The sequence below is a fragment of the Hylaeus volcanicus genome, chromosome 5 (genome assembly GCF_026283585.1).
Source record: "Hylaeus volcanicus isolate JK05 chromosome 5, UHH_iyHylVolc1.0_haploid, whole genome shotgun sequence".
Taxonomy (NCBI): domain Eukaryota; kingdom Metazoa; phylum Arthropoda; class Insecta; order Hymenoptera; family Colletidae; genus Hylaeus; species Hylaeus volcanicus.
The window spans coordinates 28,315,140-28,338,861 of NC_071980.1; the positions used below are offsets into that span (position 1 = coordinate 28,315,140).

General features: G+C 43.1%; 2 protein-coding genes across 6 annotated transcripts; one reads left to right on the top strand and one right to left on the bottom strand.

The window, feature by feature from the left end:
• Positions 1 to 24: 24 nt before the first annotated feature.
• LOC128876080 (menin) lies at positions 25 to 10,249 on the bottom strand. 2 transcript variants are annotated; one of them, XM_054122157.1, is made up of 5 exons: positions 9,451 to 10,249; positions 9,077 to 9,387; positions 8,861 to 9,000; positions 8,416 to 8,771; positions 25 to 8,262 (listed from the first exon to the last, which is right to left on the bottom strand). In XM_054122157.1, exons 1-5 carry the CDS (start codon positions 10,013 to 10,015, stop codon positions 7,967 to 7,969), a joined length of 1,668 nt encoding a protein of 555 aa, XP_053978132.1. In that variant the 5' UTR covers positions 10,016 to 10,249; the 3' UTR covers positions 25 to 7,966. The 2 variants fall into 2 exon arrangements, with proteins under 2 accessions (XP_053978132.1, XP_053978131.1); XM_054122156.1 differs by having other exon boundaries at positions 25 to 8,771.
• A 614-nt stretch (positions 10,250 to 10,863) lies between these two features.
• Positions 10,864 to 23,446, top strand: LOC128877657 (anaphase-promoting complex subunit 11-like). Of its 4 annotated transcripts, none has more exons than XM_054125167.1 (4): positions 10,864 to 11,057; positions 11,252 to 11,371; positions 12,035 to 12,198; positions 12,486 to 15,907. In XM_054125167.1, exons 1-3 carry the CDS (start codon positions 11,039 to 11,041, stop codon positions 12,148 to 12,150), a joined length of 255 nt encoding a protein of 84 aa, XP_053981142.1. In that variant the 5' UTR covers positions 10,864 to 11,038; the 3' UTR covers positions 12,151 to 12,198; positions 12,486 to 15,907. The 4 variants fall into 4 exon arrangements, with proteins under 4 accessions (XP_053981142.1, XP_053981140.1, XP_053981139.1 ...); XM_054125165.1 differs by lacking the exon at positions 12,486 to 15,907 and adding an exon at positions 19,879 to 20,017 and having other exon boundaries at positions 10,866 to 11,057; XM_054125164.1 differs by lacking the exons at positions 10,864 to 11,057; positions 11,252 to 11,371; positions 12,486 to 15,907 and adding exons at positions 19,879 to 20,119; positions 22,229 to 23,446 and having other exon boundaries at positions 12,056 to 12,198.
• The last annotated feature ends 276 nt before the right edge of the window (positions 23,447 to 23,722 follow it).

The following is a 23,722-nucleotide window of genomic DNA, read 5'->3' on the forward strand; positions in this document are numbered from 1 at the left end:
GTGTTTAAATGATGATACGCCACGGTTAGAATAAAATAGTTTATTGTAATCCACAGAAAAAAAACAAGACATTTCCATGACGCCTGAAGACTCACTGTTCTGTGTGTCTGGTTTAACAATAGCTGTGATTACACCCTTTCCTGTTCGAGACCAACGGAAACGCGCATTCGTGTATCATGTCAGAACGTCGAGGTGAGCAATACAAGAGTATTCGACCACGTTATTTTACAGACAAATTCTTTTACGTTAATCCGCCGTTTTATCCATTCATTTTTTGTCAATAGCGCGTAACAGATTCTGTATTTGTATATCTATATATATCTATATATATATATATCGGAATACCCATTATAACGAAAAAAATCTGGGACTGCTCTCACACAATACTAACACCACGAATGTATGCAACGATAGTCTCACTTCCGAAGCGACTATTTTCGCTTCTTCGGTGTTCCGTGGCCAGTAAACAGAGCCGCGAATCATTTCTTCCATCCAGAAATGGGCAAAGTTTTCTCGATAAACAATTTCGAATGAAATATTTTACACTGCATTAATTACCCATTTAATTGAATAAAACGTCGCGAACGAAATGGCTGGACGTTGTTGGTTTTATTCGTTGTGGATTATTCGGAATGAAAGTTTGCCCATCTCTGACATTCATCAGTTCGTTCGCTCCTTAAGTACATGAGAAGGTATGCAATACCGAATGTGGTTAGCGTTTAACGTGTTCGTATGTTTTCGACTTAAGTTTAATTCAGCAACGTAACATTCGTTACGCGTTTGAATGAAATATATTTATATATATGCCCTGTGGAAGATAGACCTCGATCAAAGAGATTCAGCGACGAGCGATTAGCTCGAGGAAATAGAATTCTATACATGGATCGACAGCTACCATCTGTTATCGATTAACTGCGAATATCATGCGTTTAGGGTGTACGGTTAATTTTCTTTTCCATATTAACATACATCGTGAATGCATAAAATCCGCAGTCTATTTATCGAGAAAGAATACGATGTAGATAATGAACACGTGAAGATGACACTCGTAGAGATTCATAACACGTGTACCAGTAAAATTATCGAACCCTTAACGGTTCTCCCGTTCTCTAAGGCAGCGTTTCTCAAACTCACCTGCCTGGACACCCTCGATAATTGAAAATTTATTTCGAATCCTCCAGAGTAGATTATGTTATTATTTCGCATGACGTAGATTGAAAATTCGATATTCGTTACTCCTTAGGAGAATAAAACCAATTAATATTTTTCTGTTGAATTTTCAATCTACATCGTCATAGAGCAAAGGACGAAATAACAAGCAATTGTTGAATGATTAAATTATTATTTCAATATATTTCAAAAAACTACTGTCTAAACAAGTTTCAATTTAATTTCAATGGTATCTGACATAATTATAGCCCTGACAAGCTATATTATAATTTATAATAATGTACTACAGTTGTGGTATCGTTTGTCACGACTATAATTATATAACGTAAAAATATAAAACCATTTAAATTGAAATAATAGTTGGAATGATAGCTTGCTTATAAAAATATACTATAATATATTATTTATATTAATGTACTATAATATAGCTTGCCAAGATTACAATTATGTTGAATACACACACATATATATATATATTTTTTTTACAAACGAACTATCATGCCAATCATTATCTTAATTTTAAATGGTTTCATATTACGTTACATAATTATAGTTTCGACAAGCTATATCCTCTAATGTATAATAATTTATAATGGCATGAAACATGAATCAATATACATATAAAGCCATGTGACAATTCAATCAATGAACTATTAATTATTTTCAAAAATGGATTCATTTTTTATTCATTTTAATTTATTTTCATATTAATTTCTATATAAACAGACTCTATCATATAAATTCAATTTTAAATTTGAGTAGAAATGCTTAAATTTTAATAAGGAACGAGAGGACCCTATAGAATTTTATAAATATTCATACGATTTCATTTTTCTTAACATCTACCGAGGGCAAATCAAGATTCTTTTTATCGTTTCAATACGAAGGGACGATTGTCAAAAAATGTTTCGATAATTGGGAATACTATCAGCGTGATCACCGACCTAGTTTGAGAAACACTGCTCTATAGTAATTTTTCCCTTCCCCCCAAAAAAATTCGTAAGGTGTCACCGAAAGTAATTAACTGCGTTAGAAGTTGCAAAGAGTCGAACGACTTTTTCCCTTATCGCCTCTACTGTCCTGCGTCTAATGCCGACAAGCTTGACGTGTTTTGCACGCGACTAAACATTCTTTCGTACGCTAAGAGTACAAGAGAAATACGAAACGCGTATTTTTCAGCTGAACAGCTGAATGCAAAGGAAATACAGAGTCGCGGGGCGACCTCGTTATATGGCACGGAAAGCGAGTCGCGTCGCTTTACGGAGGTGAATGAAGTTACTTCGCGTCAAGGAGCAATTTTTGCGGAAAAGCTGCACTCGAATAACCTACGGAGTACGGCTGGGACCATTCGGATAAGTATTCGAGTCGTATCGTATTTCTCGTGCTCTCCTTTTTACTTCTGATCATGACTGAATTGACGGTAATGATTCGTCGAAATTCGCAATCCCAGCCCTACTCCAGGGCTATTATCGAATCAAGCGCGCGCCTTTGACGAGCCGCTGAAAACCTATGACTTCGTGAGGGTGTCGAGGTCCGTGGAGCGAAAGACAGGGAAGAAGTTCATCGAACCGCTACCAAGAAGAAGAACGTTGACGTTCGGTTTCGTTCCTTGGGGAGGCGCGTGAAAAACCGAACAGAGACGGAGGTTAACACGTTCGAGACCCATTTCTAGACTATCTCCAATTGCAAAGTTTGGCATTGTTCGAGTAATCGATAATTAGTTCAAATTCTTCTCCGTGAGACTCTCAGCTCGAGTTAACGATCTCGAACGTTTTAATGCAGCATGTGTACAAGTATTTCGTTCCATATTTACTTTCTTCCAAACGGGAATCGAAACTGAGTGACGTTACCGGAAACTAAGTCGAACGAAGACGATAAGACGATAGATGGAAACGTTCCGATACTTCTCGGAATACAATTTTGCCTAAATCCTGCTTCGAATCTGGTCGATTGTTTCTCCCTCAATTAATATCAATTCTTTCCTGCGTTTCTGCGCAGCTTTCCCGAATTCTCTCTCCTCATCGCGTTGGGTCACGGCTGAACAACGAAAGTCCTCGAAGCTCGCGTTCCGTGGACGTTTCCACGTTTCCATCTCGTGTTCCTTTGTCTTCGAGCACGCGATTGATCGCCGTCGTGACACCGAAACGGATATTGCAAATTCTTTGATCCCTAAACGCTCGAACATTACGAATAATAATTAATATCGGAGAGTACACCTCTGCGCCCCATAGCTAATACAAAAATACTGTTCTGTTGCACCATATCTTTTCCTACTATTCCTATTATTATGCATAATAATCCCTGTAGTCTTTAAAACGCTCCTTTATCTTCAGCTGTTAAGGAAAGAAAATACTGAATACGGCGTGTTAAAAAAAAAGAAGAAAAGAAAAGAAAAGAAAAGAAATTATGGACAGAAATAAGGGAGACCGGGGCTGAAAGTAACAGAGGTAGAGTGGCCTCTATAACATAATTTATCCTTGACATTCGACAGAATAATGATTAGTGCGATATATTACATGCAAATATATTTATCTATTCTTTTATATATTAATTTGAAAATCGACCTAGATAGAAACGAAATAAATACTAAGAACTAAATTTTGTTACTTTCATCCCCCCAGTGTCTCCCTTGTGTCTTTTTTTCTTCACTTTTAGTCCCGTTCCTCGTTAAATCAAAGGATCGTTGGAAAAACGACAAAGAAGTTACGAAATTGCGTTCCTGTTTGGAAAATATATTTTCCGTTTGCGGTTAAAGGTCAGCTTCCTCGTACCTGTACGAGCGAGGACTACGTATACTCGTAACGCGCGTGCGCGTCACCCTCCTCTTTTTTTCTTTTTTTCGTTTTTTTTTTTCATTTTCTTTTGCGATTCCGTCCCGCCGTTAACATTCGATTAAACGCGAAGTGGGGGAAGGGGGAAACGCGACGTGACAATTTCTGCGAAACGAATTGACCGCGGATTCCGTAACGTGCCACATATCCCAACAGTCGAAAAAACCACGACGAAGGGCAATCGAACTCGATTGGTCGTCGGGTATTTTCGTGGAAAAACCTCAAATAGAATACCAGTCATGATATGCGAACGACCACGAACTGACGGATAATTTTTTTCCACTTAATTTTCATTTTCCTCCGATTTTCCGTATTCCATTGTTCTCTCCCGTTATATCTCCGTATTTTTTTTTTTTTGTTTATTTCTATAGTCGTTTAATTAATTATAATAATCGGACATCGGCGACGCACGGGATCCCGCGTCGCGACGGAAATGGGAGTTCCCCGATCGACGCCGAGCCGCGTCGTTTATTCGCTACGATTATTAATTGTATAATTATATATATATATATATAATTTTATATATATATATTTATATATATATATATAGTATATATTCAGCATCACAGTAAGATAGCGCCCTTCATTATCAAGTGATCGTCGATCAGCTCGGACCATTATTATTATTTTTTTTCTTTTTTAATATTCATTCCTGTCAACAACATACTCTACAACAACCCGTCTAAACATCGTCGAATAATTTCTCTTCGGCATCGCACACGCGTGGATGCCGTTTTTATTTACGTACATGATTGGTATCTTGTTTCGCAAAAAAGTACGCAAGACCAAGGAATCGGGCAGACACCTCTTCGATCGAACGAATTTATACGCAGAGACGTGGGCAAAATTCTTATTCGAAAAAAAAAGCTCGTCGACATAACGAGTGGAAAAAAGGTTGTTTCTTCGAAGTAAAATTTTGCCGACGTCTGTCCGTACGGAGATGGTTACAGCTGCCCGATAGAAAAATCGTTTTCTACCCAACGATAAAACTCCAGTCGTATCGACAATTTCGTGAAATACTGTCACCGGGTGAAAGAACTAAATAGACAACCCGAAAAAAAAAACGAACGCGTAGAGAAAAGCTTGCGAACGGAAATGAAAAGGATCAGCGACAGTCCTCTGGCTTGGATTCGAATCGGGTAAGGCCTGTTCGAGGGCTTTCTATAGTCCGAGGACAGAGCGAAGTGAAGGCAGAGGACATTACCCCCACCCTGTGGTCACTAACGTGGGCGTGGTCAAGGAAGGCGGGACTGAGGCGCCCTTGAGCCACTCGTGAGCCTTTGTTGGCCTCGGAGGCGTGACTTAGTGGCCTTTCAATTAGCTCTGTTCTTGTTTATAGAGAAATTCTCTGAATTAAACAGGCCTCGATTAACGCAACGCGTACTTAACACGGAAGGAAGAAACTATTTTCATACTGCACGCATTCGTTACACCGACGCCCGCGCAAAACACCGAGGAACATTGGATACATAAGCGGTACAACTTCAAATCGATCCATTTCGCGAATGAATTTTAGCCAGCTTCCTAATGCGATCTCGTTTCATACTGTGACACGATAGACGAAAAAGTTTTGTCAAAGACTGCGGTGATTCGCTACCATTTTGGTGGACTGTCCTACGTTCATTCTGATATCTATCTATATAAAGTAGCGAAAGAATGAGTCCTAGAAATAGATTATACTTATAATTACTCTGAAAATAAATAGTTATAAAAATAAGCGAGCATTTTTATGCTTAAAATACCTTAGGTAAAAAACTTAATTACTTTGCACCACATACGGAGTGGAATGTGTGGTCTCCCCATTTTTTACTAGATTCGTAAAAAGCGTAAATTACTAACAAAAAGGTTTAACTACCGTGTAAAAAACATTAACGACAACAATTGTCAATCGTAATTATTTGTAGTGCGACAGCTCAATAAAAAACACGTGGGTCAATAAATAAGAGTGCAACAAGAGATTAGAAATAGGATAAAGGACGCGCGAATCGATATTTGATCGATTACGTCGATAATCGTTACTCGCAGAATAAATAACTGTGCTGAAAAAACCTGCTCTCTCTCTCTCTCTCTCTCTCCCACGAAGATTATAGATTAGGTACATTGTTCGATTCATATCGTCGTCTCTTCTTTCACTAATCCCCACCCCCGCCTCCCAAAACCCACCCCAATAATTCGCACAGCTCTCTACACACTGTGGAAGAAAGAAGACGTTTACACGCAAATGTATTTTCATCGTTTGAAAATACCAAAACGCAAGCACTCACGATTTCGACGTTTAAACTTAAAACCGAGAAAACTTTTTTGTACTCTTCTACAAACTTGTTCGTATATATTTTACCTATATCTAAACAGGGACGAGCATATTTCAACGATTTTGTAATTGAAATACAATCTAAAATACTGAATCCATCTATTCAGCGCTTAGAACAACCCTGACGAACATCCTGAAATATTGTGTATTCTGTGGTGATCAAACGTTGACGTTCGTTCGTGTGATTTTTCACTCATTTTTGTTGCTTAATATCGAATATTTTCACAAATAAATAATTCCATTTTAAATAATATAAATTGTTTAAAATCTTTTTAAGAAATTTACAAATTGAACTATTTACAAACAGTTCGTAAATTCACGAATATATACACATTTCGAAATTCTATTTTTAGAAATTCACAAATTTAATTACTTATTTGTATAAATAAATAAACACTTTATAAACGTACGAATTTTTCCGTGAATCTTTCTCACGATCTGGATAGACTCACCGATTTTATAAATAATTACGAATACTTATAAATAAAAAAAAATAAATTTACGAATTTATATGTATAGAGTTTCGTTAAATTTCTGTTTTCGAGAATAGATGGAAACTCTTTAAATTTTAATAAATATTCGAAACCATAAATGTATAAATGTATATATATATATATATATGTATATATATACAACATTGATACAGGACTTATAAATCTATTAATTTTGTCCGAATAAATAAATAAATAAATAATTAAATTTGTAACTTTATACAAAATTCTCATGCAACCGTTCCGTTAAAAGTTATGATTACGAACGGAATACAAATGAAGGTGTTCGTCATTCGAATACTTTTTGAAATACATTTTGCCCATCCCTGTACCTAAACGACAACGCGTCCCGTGTGTTCACGCGAACATGTTTCGCGACGATTCGCGTTAACGATTCGAGCGATCGAATCGTCGTGAAACACGATAGACGTGTACGACAAACGGGGTTGAAAACGAAACGGCACAAAATTCATCACCATCGTCCATCTTCCTGCGATCGTACCGCAAGAAGCTTGGATCGGGAAATTCACTCGAACAGAAAGAAACCGTGAGCGAAGACTGAGATTCTAACGCAATGGTTCTTAACCTTTTAAGCTCATGGCACAGCTTAGAAGATTTTTAATCTTTCCAGGCCCGTGGCAGAGTTTAGTGAAAACTAAATCCTAGCACTGGTCTAAATCAAGGGTGGATTACAATAACAACCGTAAAAATGATGAAAAATGAAAATTCAATTTACGGCAAGAAAATTCATTGTAAAAGTCCATAACTGGTTATCGCACCCTCCATAACTATAAAATGACGTAAAATTACGTCAGCGGCAACCAGTTACATATTTACACAATTAGCTAATAAACGAGGTAAATTAATCGAAGCTTCACTTCCAACAATTTTTAAAATACTCACGGTAATTATCCATAGTTAGTACTTGTGTCAGGTTTTCAACGGGCCACGAGCCGTGATGGATCGAGAATAGTCTTCTAAATCATGCTTCTTCTAATCAATTGCCAAACATTCGCGGCACGTCGGTTAAGAACCACTATTCTAACGACGTACGGAAACCATTCCGTACGTTTGCGCCACCGATCTTTCCCACCGATAGAAATAAATCTAGTGGCACTGTTTCAATACTTCACGATACCGAAACGGCGATCGATGGTCTTATACTATTCCCGACGTGTCCTCTTAGGACGTTGACTGACTCCAACGTCGTCGGTGCCGCGCGACTTCTTACCGATTTGTACCTGACTCTGTGCGGTTAGCTGCAACGAAATCGCGTGCGTGTTCAGCTTTTCGGCCAGCAGCAGGTCTTTCAGACCCTTCATCTTCTGACTGTACAACGTTATCCTTGGCCTCTCGTTCTCGGAATCAGTCTCTACCTCGGGATCGAGGTTCTCCTGAGAAGTGGAAGGTGCAGGCGGCAGAGCGTCGTCCGGCGGAGCGACGAACGGTTCTCCACCACCTTGCAAGAGGTAATCTCTGTTAAGTATTTTCTCGCTGCACGCAGCGGTCAAGGCTTGAATACTAGGATGCATTGGCGCTGGATTAGAAGGTACTTTCGACTCTAAGCTTTTGATCAAATCGCGTGCCGCGTTCCCCCTCTCCTTCGTCTTACAATAATTGTTGTTGTTGTTGTTCAACGTTTCTTCCGGACTGGTCTCCCTCTTCTGCGCTCTCTCCTCCTCTTGTTTGGTCTCCACATCATAACACTCTATGATAACCTGGGCGCGAATACCGGCGTCGAACTTCGAGATGGTGTTCACTAACGGTCGAGCCCATCCTATGTGCAGAACCGGTGTATTCGCGCCCTCTTCCCATTGACAGATGCCGTCGTAAAACCTCAGAAGGTACGCGAAACATCGGGGTTGTCGTAACAGACGTTCGTCTGCTCGCACCGTATGAGGTATTAGCTCGTTGGCTATTTCGAGCAACTCTTTATATATTTCTCCGTCGTCTCTCGAATAATCGTACCTATTGTTTGTTGATATAGGAAAAGTATCCATGAATAGAAGAACCACGACAACGACTACATCGCTCCTCGTTATACTCGGTATACTCACTTTCTTAAAACATCCGCTGCGTCTGCCCACGACGCCAACGCATTAGCGTGGAGTCCGTGTCTGTACAAATAACCACCTTGGTAAGTATAAGGATATACATGGGCATTCCCGTAATACTTCCTGGCCGTTCGTATGGCTTCCTGAAAAAATAAGAAAATACGATCAAAATACATCACAACCATCAAAACCTACTGTATGATATTTGTTTAAACCTACCTGAAATAGGTCTATGGCTGGAGGTCTACCTGGAGTAGGCGCAGCCTCCTCGAGATCTCCTAGATTACCCAGAGCCATAGGATATTTGGCCAAATGACCTAAATCATATAACAACCACAACAGTTCCTGCTGGAGCAATGCCACCTCAGCTGCATCAGCAGTTGCACTTAAACTAGGATTTATAGCAGATACTATGGTAGCCACTTCCATAGCCCTGGAACATACAACGGCCTGTCCATTCACATACAACCACGACCGTGAAGCCACACCTGGCTCAACTGGTTGGCCACGCTTGTCCTCGTTTCCCTTTCCTAATAAAACATTTATTTTATTTATTTGTTCCATAGGTTCATTAATTTAATATAATAACGTACCGTGCCATGTGACTTCCGCCGTTTCTGTACCATCCTCTCCATAGACCACCCAGGCATGGTCCTCCGACATAGCCAGATGCACATCTTTAAATCCCAAGACCTGACAACCGGCGACAACGGCAAAGGCGACCCCAAAACAATCCAGTTTATTCGCTGTGAGGTAGCTATAGAGGCTTTGCAAATGCGCACGATCCTTATAGTAGCTTCGAGTGAGAGAATTCCATATCACGTCTGAGACCTTTTTCACGAGTTCTCTGGTCGCGTATTTGGTGTCGTAAACCGTGAGATCTACCGCTCCCTTGATCACAGCGTGGAACTTCGTGTAAAGCGCCTCAGCGATGTGAAACTCGACCGCCGGTAGTTTCGGCTCGTCGTAAACAGTGGTCTCCTGCGACGCAAATGTTCTGTTGCAGGTTAGGGAATTCTCGACCGCGCCGACGAGGATCGAAAGCAAAGCGAGATCCGGCTCCGAGCTGTTTTCCAGTTGGTTCTGGAAGATCTGCACGATGGAGGAGATGCTCTGTATAGGAAACAGAGCCTTATCCTCGTCTCGAAAACCCGCCATGTCGCGACTGGCAGGCTGCACGCACGAGATCGAGATGTTCGTTCAAACCACGAGTGTCATCCTATTTCGTGTTTATCTTGACAGAAACCTTCGGCGAATTCGAGCGACCGGCACGGTTTCCTCCTCCTTGACTAACGACGCACGCTAGTCAGTGTCGATTTTCTCGTTCTCGACGCGAAACTCACATTTCCGCACGACAAAACGTACCACAACCGCGTAACAACCAGCGGCGCGCCGCCACTAGGACCGTTTCCATTGAGCTTTCGTTCGTACTATACGCGACAAAGCGAGAAGGTGAGTTTCTCTGCGAGCGACACGTGTGACGTAAACGACGCGACGGTTCTCAATGCGCGCGTTTTACGTTCCAGAATCTTCCAAAGCATCGATGTGATTATCCGGAAGATTCTTTTCAATTTATTTTCAGTCATCATTTTCTATTAATCGTTACCCTACTACAGCCATTCGATAATGACCGCTGCGTACGATAATCAGCATATAAGTACCGAAGTATTATCAAGAAATTGAGAATGCCTCGTCAAAATTATATAATACGTTCGTACACTGCTATCTGTCTGTATGTTTGTATTTGAAGTGGATATTGATTTATCCTATATTTTAATTTTCATTGTTTCAAGTATTTAGATTGAAGTTAGGTATTTCTTCGTCGAGTAATTCGATCAATTATTGCGAATGACGTAAATCAGACAGTATAATTGTAGCATTACACCCTTATATTTATCCCACAACTTTTTGATCTTGTTTCCAATATTATTTCGCGGCAATGAATCTGATTGGCTCTCGGTATTATGCAAACATGGCGCGAATGCCGCAAGATGGCGCGCCATGTACAATCGGGAATCGTATTCAACAGTATTCAATTAGACGTTTGGATCGCACGCTGTCTATTTTGAGGCTCCAAAACATTCGTTTCTCAGCAATTTGTTAAGAATTAGTGTAAAACTTTTCAAAAGTGCTCCATCTAACGCTGTACACGATATTCTACTACACTGCAACAAATTCAAAATGAAAGTCACGATAAAAAGTAAGTAACAGTTCGAACTTGTGACATTCGGTTATGTCGTATGTTATTTACGTTTACTGTACGATACAATTGAGAACGAAAAGGAATTTCAGACGTCACGTTTACTGTTACGTTGTTTAATTACGTTTGAATACATTAGTGCGTTTAAAATACAGTTCGTGTAGGTTAATTGACATGTATAAATATTTTTTCAGGTTGGACCGGAGTCGCCACCTGGCGATGGATAGCGAACGATGACAATTGCGGTATATGCAGGATGCCCTTTGACGCAAGTTGTCCGGATTGCAAAATTCCTGGAGACGATTGTCCTTTGGGTATGTACAATTGTTTCTTGTATTGAATCATCGATATTCTTTAATCTTTAAATAATCAAAGTACACCGCAACTCACGTCGAGTGTAAGACATCATTTCGTTCGATCTATAGTTAAAACTTAGTTGTTACTCCAGTTTGGTCAACTTAAAAAATTCATAACAAACAAAGGAGAGCTTAGATCGAGAAATAGCTTAAAACTTTTCCACTTAGATTTTCCTCCCTCGTCTAATTACGTGCTCCAAACGTAGCCCTTCTATCGCATTCTGCATATAACATTTATAGCTTCCTAACATTGCATGTTTAACGCGATATCGCGTCCATACGTCGCTCCGATGTTATTGAAGCTCTTTCAAAATAATTTCAATGCCCCATTGTTATCGCGAGAGCGGAACCATTCATAAAATACCGCGGCAATGTCTGCGCAGTTGCGGGGGTTAATATCGATCGGTGTCCTAAACGAAACGGATCCCTCGACCCACGACACGACACGACACGACACGACCGTGTTCTCACGCGCGCGTACTGGCGCGTGTCAATGTAAACGCTGCAAACGCCGGTTGTCAGTCGTCGAACAAAGCACAAGGGTGCGCGTGTGCTGACTAGGTCGACCGAAACCGAACTAACGTTTTCTCTCGTAAAATCCACGACTCGATGCTGTTCCAGTTTGGGGCCAATGTTCGCATTGCTTCCACATACACTGCATCATGAAGTGGCTGCATTCCCAGCAAACCAGTCATCTATGCCCGATGTGTCGTCAAGAATGGAAGTTCAAGGAGTAGCTGGTTTCTCGACGGTCCCGCAGGTGTCAGCACGCAACGAATAATCAGGTAACGCTTGCATTCTGCGCTACGAGATAATTCATTCGAATCTGATTAGCTTCCGTCGTTTCGGTGAAAGCTTCGCTCCGTACGCATTGTTTTGCACCGGCGATGCGCAAGGACGCGTCCTTTCCGTCCCCACGCGGTTTTTTTTCTATCCTAGACTCGAGGTTAGATCTTGAAGATGTTGGTCCTTGCGATCTTTTCTTATTTTCTGTGGTTCTCGAGTATCCTCGGGCATATCTGAATATCGAAGTATGGATTCCTTTGATTTTTTAACAAACTTCTTCTTTCAGGTTTACGGTATATCTCTCTTAGGATATATTTAGTAGGAGCAATCGAGAACGAATGTCGCGCTGTTGGAGCCATTCTGTCGAGTCATTTCTAACTTTACCACGTAAATGAAAGAAGGACTAAGGCGGAGGTGTTTGCGCGCGCCCCTTTAATTCTCCCCAACTGTTTACCCTGTCCCACTCGTACGACTTCGGTATACTTTACGAAACTCGTTTGAAACCGATCGTAGAACCTTTCTCGGCTACAAAACAAAAGCTTACGATTAATCTTCCCCATAGATCGTGGACGATTTCGAAACCCCTCGACAACACCTGTGAATTAATCCCCAATATTTGCGATACGTTCTCCGTTCGAACGATTCGACCGTGTCCTTTAGTTAGGTTTGGGTTAAGACTGGGTTAGAAAAATGGCATTATCGGCTTTCCAGTTGTTGTTGTTGGGCAATCTCGTTGAATCTCCATAAATGCACTGATCCTATGCAACTAGGCCACTATGCAGATGCACACAGGTGCGCGCGAGCGATCAGAGGAACTCCGGGCGAAATTGCAAGGTGCGACCGAACTGTATCGAAAGGCAGCCAATTTGCACCGTATTGCAACTCGGCGACGCCGACGCGACGCGTCGGTGTGATTCCCCGCATCGCACGCTTACATAATAGTCCGCCTCGACAGTTTTGCTCGTCGCGCGGTGCACGATACCGTGAACGGCAGTGGCGTAGCTAGATTTTTCGAGAAACCGTTCCGAACCATCTATCTTTACTAAAAAGTACTCCCGACCTTTGCTGTCGTGTGCCAGGAGGTAACTACGCACCTGAGACAGAAATGCGTTATTCAACGCCACTCGATTCACACCTCCCCGCGTATTCAGCGAATTTACTTCCTGCGGCAGGGAAGATGTTATTTAACGCAATCGAATTTCGCCTGCCACGCACCAGAACGGAACCGTTCCTCTGGTATCCGTCTGGGTTAAAAGATAACATCAGGAATAAAAGCAACATAATTTTAAAACCAAAAGGAATCGAGTATTTTCAGATTTATTCAACTACATGTAAACCAGTTTAACGTACAGAAGACAAGATATTTGTTCGTATCGAGTATTCGGTAACGATTCCTTGGGTCAATCATGTAAACGAGTAAATTAAGATTTTGTTCCCCTCGGTGTACCACAATGCAAAGATGTTAATCCGCGCTTCGTACGGAAGAATTAGGGTGAAAGTAGAACGAGTTGCTCTTGTCTACGACTGGAAATAGAGTGTGAAGAAAATTTAAATGTACGCAGATAATCGTGTAACGTCGGTGAACCGTGATAATTTATACATATCTGCGTTATGGTATCACTCGTGCAGCGTGAGTGAACTTTTACTGGAAAGAGGAGATAAGAATTTAATTACAATAAATGCATACGTTTCTGTCGTAACCTTATACAAGGTGTTGCATTCTAGCCTCGAAATATCAGAAGCACGTCCACCATAAGATCATCAAAAGGAGTCTAAGTGACTCCGAAACAGTCTAAGTTGTTAAAAGTTTCAAATGGGATTTCATTTCATGTATTCCAGAACAATGTATACTATAATTTTTACTAGAACGATATAAATAATTGCAAGCTTTCGTGCTACACTTATTCGAGTCCCAGGAAACCGTTTGGGAAAGGTTGGAATAGACAATGCACGCAATCCACGTATTACGAGATAGCGGAGTTCCGACTACTTTTATAAAATTATAATTAATCCTTAATTGCTAACCCCGTGAAGAAACTTACGTTACACAGTTGTCATAAATGTGGATCACACGTTTTCCCATGGGAGCAACGAAGGTACAAAATGTCGAGTTAAATTAGAATGAAAATCAGTAAATAAAATCAGTAAATAAAATCAGTAAATAAAATCGTTTTTATTAGAATTGCATCAGGTATTGTTGCATGTTATACGTGTCAAGGAAAACGATACGGGTTTCAGCGGGGTTCTGGGTGGTTTGCGCGGGTTCGGGAGCAGGGAACGGACCTTCGCGAAGCAAGGAGAGACCTAATGGGCCCCTTCCCTTTTTCTCCTTCTCGTTCCTACCGGCAACTTCTTTCTCCTTTTTCTTCCGTGTTCTGGTCCCTCCGTGGGTTATTCTCTCACGTGGTATCACGACGATCCTGAGCACGATATTACAAGCGCTGCACACTTACGGTATCTTGTGGCCAGCTGAACCAAAAACAAACCACGTGAACCCTCCACTACGCGAATTTTAATTTTGCCTTTCACCGAACAATGTGTCTCAATCTGCAGGACTGCTATAAATATCTCCAAGGAACGAATGAACAAACATAATGCAACCAATTTCATCTTGAAAAACATGAAAAATTGAAAGAAAATTACCGCTCGCAACACCTTCGCGCCTTCGACTTCTTCGCCAAGTTTTTCTCGACCCTCTTCCTCGGCCGCCGAGATCAGAACGCGACAAAGTCGCATATTTTCGTTCCTGCGTCCAGCGAGTGCCATGAATCGCAAAGTACCATAAGTGCCAAAGTACCATGCAGTGCTTCACGCGATTCACGGTAACTCCTTCTTTCCCCTTTCCGTCGACTTAACATTTCCATCGGTCCGTTCCACTCTCTACGCCACAGCTTACTCATCCTCTCTCGCTTGTATCATTATTCTCATTCACTCGCTATACGTGGCCTCATCTTTCGTCTCTCTCACTCATTGCGCGTAATCGCGTACGCACACCAGTTCGATCACTCTCCTCCTGCTTTTTACACTCTTTTCTGTCCCCCCACTTCTCGCCCGTGTCTCTTTCTACCGCATACGCATAAACAACCGCACTCGCGCGCACACGAACACATATACGAGGGCTAGAGATGCACGTAAGTCCAACAATTTATTTGCAATGTTTACGGACAGTTTTGTAATAATTTCGATATTGATTAATTTCTATTTTGCTGACATTTATCTCGCAAAATCTATTAACGTAATCCCTCGGCAATGATTAATTTCGAGTAAGACCAAAAGGTTACCATGAATCGAGGATTAAATGAGAAAAATTACGAATGGTCTATGCGAAAACATACTTAAATAATTGCAAAATATATAAAACAAGCGAGTAAACTTCAAACCTCCAACGTCCAGGGCTACGTCACGAAGCATGATCATCCATCCTCTAGGTGTACACTCCCTGTCTCTCTTGCACTATAACTGCACGTTTCTTCGTTCCCTCCCTCGATCCTCTATCTCGTTCTTATCGTTAGTTGGGCTCTCTCGTTATCCATACCACTCTATCTCGACCGTCCCACCTTCTCCGCGTCCCTCTCACTCCCTCGCACACAATCGCATGCAATCGTGCACACGTACAGCACCCGCGGAGGTAGGCACTAGCGATGGGACCAAGTCCAACTGAAATTGGAATCGAATCCGACACTTAGGACTTCGATACTACTCGTAAGATGGTCAAACATTTCCCGTCGAATCAAAATAGAGAATCTTTTGGAACTGAAAAGTCACGTGTCTCGACACACCAAGAATGCGAGACCTTTCAAGGTAGGTTCCTGGTACCAATACGAATGAAAAAGTCTCGTTCCATCTTGCAATACAAAGTTTGGTTGCCAACATATGAAGAATTAAATCCTCGTGACGAGTACTCCGAGATCTACTAATGTTTACTCGAGTTTACAATGAGATGATCGTCTCGGTTCATTTTCTACGTGCATATAAATTCCAAAAAGATGCAACAACACTCCTATTCGTAATGGTTTCACCTGGTCGAGATACGGCATGTACCTGTACGCCGTTCGATCCCATCACTGGTAGGCACAAAGGCTCTCGACGTACCACGTCTACTGCCTACCTGATGCCCCGAGAACTCGAACTCGAGCTCGAGCCAGTCACGTGGTTCCTCGAACGCGAAGGATGTTTGTGGGATCGCGAAGTCAGTTCGCGGCGGTCCGTTCAGCGGGCAACAGAGAGAGAAGCTAGGAGGAGGACACGCTACCGCGGTCGAACAGCGGGTACCCAAGCTCGAAGGGAAAGGAAAACGAGGATCGAGGATAGAAGCGGGATCGACGATTTCATCCTCCAAGTTTCGTCGAAATCCTCTGGTCGATCCGACGTGCGACATTCCGTGTGCGTTCCTCGAGCTTCTTCGAAAAAATTCGTCTCTCCCGCCCTCCGAAACGCGAGCATCGTGCGTCGAAAGCTTCTGCACCGGTTCGAAGTTGTCGAAAGCGGGACGGTGACAATTGGAGTGTCGTTGGTGTGATTCTGGTGTTTTTGAAAGAAGAAAACGAAGAGGATTACGATAGAGAACGGAAATGAGAAGCAATTTACTCCAATGGTGCGTAACGAATGGAAAAGTTTATTCCATTGAACGGTCGTCGAGATAAGCTTCCGTCCGCGCAATCCGCAATGTAATCTTCTAATACACATTACATATCTTATCGAACGAGTAACGAACCAACAGTGGTTTACCTTCCGGTAGTAGTTCGAAAGTTTCATCTAGACTTGGACGTATTTCGCGCGGAGGGAGCTGAATGGGTAAAATTCCAGCGCAGAAGAAAACAGAGGAGTTACGTCGAGGGACTGGTTCCTGCCCGGTTCACCTGCCTAGCGTTTCTTTTCCACGCTGAGTCCCCCAGAGGCGACGTGAAAACGATCCACGTCGATCGAGCTACCGCGGAAAAACATTTCTATTTGGGCATCTGACTCAACGATGAATCGTCGCGCGTTTAAATAGACAGTGGTTGCGTACGATATGCTCGTTGCCGCCGGAACAGGAACGATGAGATGACTATCGATTACTGTTATCGCGGATGACCTCGATACGAATCGCGTTTAGATAAAAAAAAAAAAAAAAAGAAGGCACGGAATGCTCGCGTTAGCGTAGCTAGAGGTAAAAATGCAGTTGGCAGCAACGCAGAGACCTCACCCGCCGCCCGTGCCGCCTCGACCCAGCAGGCAGGTGGTCGCAGAGGCCCTTAAAAGATCCCCAAGGCCGCCCTGTCCCACTAGACAGGCACCACCACCGCCCAACACTAAACCCTGGAGATCCGATCAGGAACAACCCGGTCAGCAACAGGTGTCCCAAGTCGGTGGCGGTCGCACGGTCGTCTACGAGTCGATCAAGGAGCCCCTGGCCAAGGAGATCGGCAACGAAACCAACGACGACGCTCGAGTCGTCGACAGGGATCGCAGAACGGCTCGCAACGCGAGTGAAAGGAACGAAGACGAGGACGATCGACGTGGAAATCCGCGGGAAAGGCGACACCGCGCCGATCAGGAACGAAATTCCGCGGAACTCGGCGAGAAATGCTCGTCCGCCGCGTCGGACGCCGTTGTCCACGGTTTGACGAGGAGTCGCGAGAATCTCGCGGAGGACAAGGGTTCGCGGAAGCTCGACGATTCCGGAGATTATCGTGAATCCAAAGAACAGAACGGCAATTCGGGTCATCGATCCTTCGCCGCGTTGAGCAGCGACGAGAATGGCAAAGAGACGAACGAACGAGACGAAACGTCCACGGAGACGAGGATCGAGGCGATCGTTCAGGAACGGTTCGAATCGGTGACGAAACCCGCGATTCAGCCCAGGTTGAACGTGTCTTTCGGCGACGTGCCTCCAGCCGTGGAATCGAGGATCGATAGGTCGAGAACGTGCACGGAGAAAGGCGCGGAAAAGGGCGGGAAGAACGATCCGCGACCGACGCCCACGCAGAGATCGTGTTTGGCGAAAAATCGGGACGTTGGGAAGAGGAGCGGGGGGGAGGCTTCCGGCGGGGAGGAAGCGAGCGTGAATGAAAACAGCAAGTTCGTTTCGAGCGTTGACCGTGCCACCGTGGTCGTTATCGACGAAACAGAGCGTAAAGCCGCATCGAACGACGACGAGGGCAACCAGAACGCGGCCGAGAACGAGAATGACAACATTCATCGGCAAGATTGGCTGGATGCTGGTGTCCACTATTCGTCCACGCAGATCACGCTGTCGGGGGACGACGGGGACGCTGTCGACGAGGATCGAGTCAACGGACTCGATCACTGCGAAAACAAGAAAGCCGGCGATCTTAATATACTGAGGTAACTCGACGATCGGATGGGAATGATGAGTTCGCGTTTAAGAAACTCTGCCTTTCACGGACAAAATCTAGCTTTAATTGTCGACTAGCTTTTACTAGTAGACTTTTAATCGTATCAAAAATTGTTCATATTTTGCATCAGAGGGATATCTGGTGTTCTCTATGGCATTCGAATAGTAATAAGAGTAAGCGTGATTTTTATCATCTTACAATGCATCGATCTTCACCAAGCTCTACAGCAAAAAAGACCCTTGATATAAATATACAGTCAGAAGTATTCGTATCCCCTATGTCTACTATAGAATCTTGTCTGAATTAAATGATGGGTTTAAGATTTCCAAATAAATTTTTCATTATCAATAACATACTTGTAAATACATAGAGGGTACGAATACTTGCGAGACTGACTGTAAATCGTGATTATACTTCGCGTTTCTATTTCAACGAAAATAAGCGTTGATCCAACATTTCTCTTGATCGAAACGATCGAGTCGCACGACTCGTTGCGAGAGGATGGATGAAACTGCAAGTCTGTTTCTTCCCGCGGTGTACAGTTTACAAGCGTTGTTAATCGTCGATATAGTGTTTCGTAGGTCAGCGGAACGTGTCGGTGCTAACGCATTAATTATCGAAGAACCGTGATACCACTGCGGGGCGAACTTCGCGGTCGGTTGTAAACCTATTATGAGATTGATGTCTGAATGTAACGATCCAAGCGGTTCGATGCACGACTTTCTCGCGTTACACGAGATGCATTCGACTCGGCCCGTACGTTTTCGCCGTAACGATTTAATTACGTGTCAAAACACACGCGAAAGAAGAAAAAAGTAATGTGGGATACCGGATGCGTTGTACAATTTTCTTTTACGTTGTATGGATCGTATCGTCGCGGTTTTAATTTGCCTTACCTCCTAACCTACTTCGTTTGTCAGCCCGACGCGAGAAAAGTGCCTTTGACGCGGAAAAATCATCGGCTGGTTTGTAGACTTGCTCGTTTTATCGCGGTTCCGCCAAGTATCATGTGTCGAGGGAGAATAACCGAGCATTGACGCCGTTGTGGGATTATTAGCGGGAGATCGACCTACGGTTCGTCGGAGCTGCGCGTCTCTTGGCTCGGGGCCAACATCGATTCCCAACGAATCAACACTCTTCCTCGATGGAGACCAGTGAACAACACCCTAAACGCTCTTCCGATTTTCGGCCGATTTCATCGGGTTTTTATCGATTTTTATTCGTTCGAGTGATACGCGAAGCAAACGGAGCAAAGAACCACTGTACATTTCTCCCACCAAATTTTAAAAAATCAGTCACGAATATATTTTAACGATCGAACGCATATTTGGTCCGTTGCAGTTTACAAGAGAGGATCGCGATGTCTTCCCTGCAAGGTCTGCCACCATTGCCAAGAAGCCTCAGTGGATTCAATTTGAGCGGTGGACGAGAGGGTTGCGAGCCACCGCCACCCCCTGCTAGATCCTCCAGCAAAGCTCAAAGAGGCGGTAAAGCGGCGATGCAATCGTCGTCCAGGCCATCGCCACCTGCCAGGCAGCTCACCACTTTGGACACTCAACTGGCTATACTGAGGAGAGAAATGGTGATTGTTCACAGTTTATTGACTCGCCTCGTCTAGCCGGGACCTATACGTTGGTCTATATCAGAAAACGATTACATTTTCTGCGGAATCCAGCGGCTCGCGGATTGCGACACGATCGCTCGCGGTGGAAACAACAATTTTCTCTTTATGTTACGTAAAACGCTTTCGATCGTCCACGACACTAACGTTGGAAAAGAAAAGTAAAACTTCCTCGCGGCGAAGAAGCTCCGAAATTGGAAGTATTTGCAGCGCGTGCGAGTAACCTGATATCTTTTATCAGATACAACGATCGACTTGTTGAATTTCTGCAATTTTAACACCTTTCGCGATAGCGTTAGTTTATGCCCGCGAGAAGTTATATCTCGCACGCGAATCAATTTCGTTTTCCCTGTCCAACGTTCACGAGTATTTTTAAAATCGTTCTCGGTATGTTTGATAAATAGACCGACGAGGTATGAATATTCTGTCGCGGAAGTGTCGACCGTGGCAGACACCGTTAGTCATCCCTGGTCGCGTAAAACCGTGTTTACCAGCTGATAGGAAAATTCCACGGATTTACGAGTTTTTACGAACGAAAGAGCGATATAATCCGGTTATCGGCGATCGTATCTTAACGGGAATCCGGTCGTTTTGACGATCGAATTCGCTAAATCGACCGGGTGGCCTTGCTAACGCTCGCCGCGCTTTTTCTGAAAAATCGAAATTCCTCGCATGCGTGCGGTCGTCGCGTCTCCCGTTCCACGATTTCCTCGGCTTGGTTCCGTCAATCCGATCCGTTACCTTGGGGCCACATTAGTGCGTGGGTAAACTGCAGATCACGATGAATATGTATTCGTAGCGTGGGATAATACGCGGAAGGAACGACGGAGAGGACACGCTCTCCCGCGAAATGACTGGTGCCATTTTGACCGTTATGTCGGACTCTTACTCCTCTTTTCTTCGAGTATTTAAAATAGCCGTGAAACTAAACGCATATACCAGCATCCTCGCGGAGGTTACACGTACCACTTATCTCGTTTAACAAATTGAAGGTATTGTTGGTCCGTGCAAGCATGGCTTTATTGAAACCAGAGCCTTCGACCAACGGTTCTCTTCGGTGGACTTAAACGATATAATACCTAACACGAAACGAGAACGATGCACGTATTTATATAAAGATAGTAGGTTGGTCTCCGTTTAAAAAAGCACCCCGAAGTCTCGAAACAAATGACCTGGAAAAATATGTTCGTATGTTCTCCTTAAAACAGTGGAACTTTGTCCAAAGATGTTTTTCATACGACCGTAAATAACGGAGACATTCAGGTGTTCCCATTCAAATGCCCCACCTTTTACGCATCGGATGTCCCAGAAAATGTTGCGCAATTTCAGTCGCTTCGATTTCTGTTATTTTCAAACCTCCGGCGTTAGCTACACTACTACTATACACTACAATCTACTTATCAAGCGTTTTGAAAACGTTTCACTTAGTCAGACACTTTCTTTAAATAGTCTTTTATCTATACTTTGTAAATATGCATATCTTTAGTATACGTTAAATGTATCGACGCTTTTATCCGTACGCGTAGAAACAATGATGTATGGAATTGGATATAGGACACGTGAAATATTAATTGGCGTCAGAAACACATAGTTAGAAGTTAGGCTAATAGTTTAATAGTCAATCCAGACACGAAGCGAACTGGCACAGCCGCTCCCACGCTGCATTCCCTCAGGCGTGACTCTCCTCCCCTCCCTTCACCTCCGTTTTTGTGACCGCTCTCTTTCACCTTCGTTCCTTCTACCTCCGCTCCATCTTTCCTCTTCGTCTTCTTCACCTTCCTTCTCTGCACGCCGACACCTCTCATTTCCATTCTCATTTTGCGCCTCCTATGTAACTCCTTCTTCCTTCATTCCCACGACCGGTGAATCGAGTCGCTACTTGCTTGGAAATACGTCGTTTCAGTTCGTAAATCACGAAACAACATTTACCTTGGCAACCGCTTGGTAAAAGTGAACGTGTCCGCTCGGATGGAGCATACATTGTATACGACGCTCGTTCGAGCAGCAGATACCATTCCATCGATGAGTCGTCACCGAAAATAAGAATATTTCTCATCTATTGTTTCGCAGTTTGGTCTTCGACAGCTGGATCTCTCTCTGCTTTCCCAACTGTGGTCCCTGAACGAGTCCATACAAGAGTTTCGACAGCTACTGCAAGAACAAGAAGACAGAGCACCGTCCCCGTCGCCTAGTAGCGAGGAAGGGGACGACACCTCCTACGGGACTCATCCTCCGCCACCTCCGAGGAGGCCAGCTCCCGTCGTGCATCATCACAGACCCCCAAGACCTCCGAGACCTCCTAGGCCTCCTCCCAGCGACGAGTCACCGTCCAGCGAGGAATACGGGGCTGTTTGACGTCGCGTCGCTTCGTTAACGAAAAAAATTTTCGCGTTCTAGAAATGAACGTCTTCGTTCCAACTATTCAGAAACTTTGCCGCACGCTGTCGTACAAATTCTGCGCGTTCTGGCGTACAAACGAACTCTTGACGAATGTTTAGGTACAATTGAACGATTAGCATGAATTGAAGTAAACGATTCGACGAAGAAACGAGTCGATGCGTCACCTTCGATGAAAGGGATCGAGTGAAACTCGTCGAATACGACCTAGTGCATTCGTACGAAGAACTTATTGGTGTTTGAAGGTACCTGTAACGGATTTCAGTACAGAGACAGATCGCAAATTCTATTTGTTCGAGAACGTTTTCGAGTGATCGCCGTGGATTCACGCGAACGTTACACCAGATGTTTAAGGACTTGCTACCGATTCGTAGATCCAAGAATACTGTCAATGTCAATCCAGAAAGAAACAACGATCCTCTATACATATATATATATATATACAACTCGTAATAGGTAAGGAAGAAATTTATTATTCTCGATGAGAGCTACTTTAGTTGAACGTGTGCTCTTTTCTCTATTTGTGATAGCAGTCGAAGGGGCCTTTAATTAACTATAATAGAACATCCGTTTGTGCGAATTAAGACTTTCCCGTGATTATTTGTTGAAACACGATTGCAAGAGATCCGAGCCGAACCTGCGACGCGACAAACGGCTAGTGAGTTCCAAAGAATTGCAATTCCGGAAGTCCTTCTCTCTTCCACGTTTCTCCGCTATTATTACGTCCATTGCAGAGTTTTCTTTCTTGTTGAGACACGAAGAAACGCGCTGATACAAGACTCGTCGAATTTACAATACGCCGTACGAAGATTTATGTAGATTAATTCGAGTGTGTAAAATAAAGGAAAAAAATCGTAAGGTACAAAATAAACGAGATGTAATATAAACGCAGAACGTAGAGCAACATTTACATCGCATGGGATGCCTGTTCCTATTTTTACTTCAAGGTGGATACGATCTACAGCGTTCCCTGAGTAAGTGCATGTGTTAATATGTCGAATTGTTCACTTTTTCAAATTGTTTTATTTAAAATTTTTTGCCTTTAATAGTGGCGCCATCCGTGGGAAAACGTCCAAGTTTGTAATGAAGGTAGTTCCTACTATTGCTACTAGATGGCGGTAGTTTAAAAATAGTGGCGCCATCGGTGGCAAAACACCGAAGCTCGTA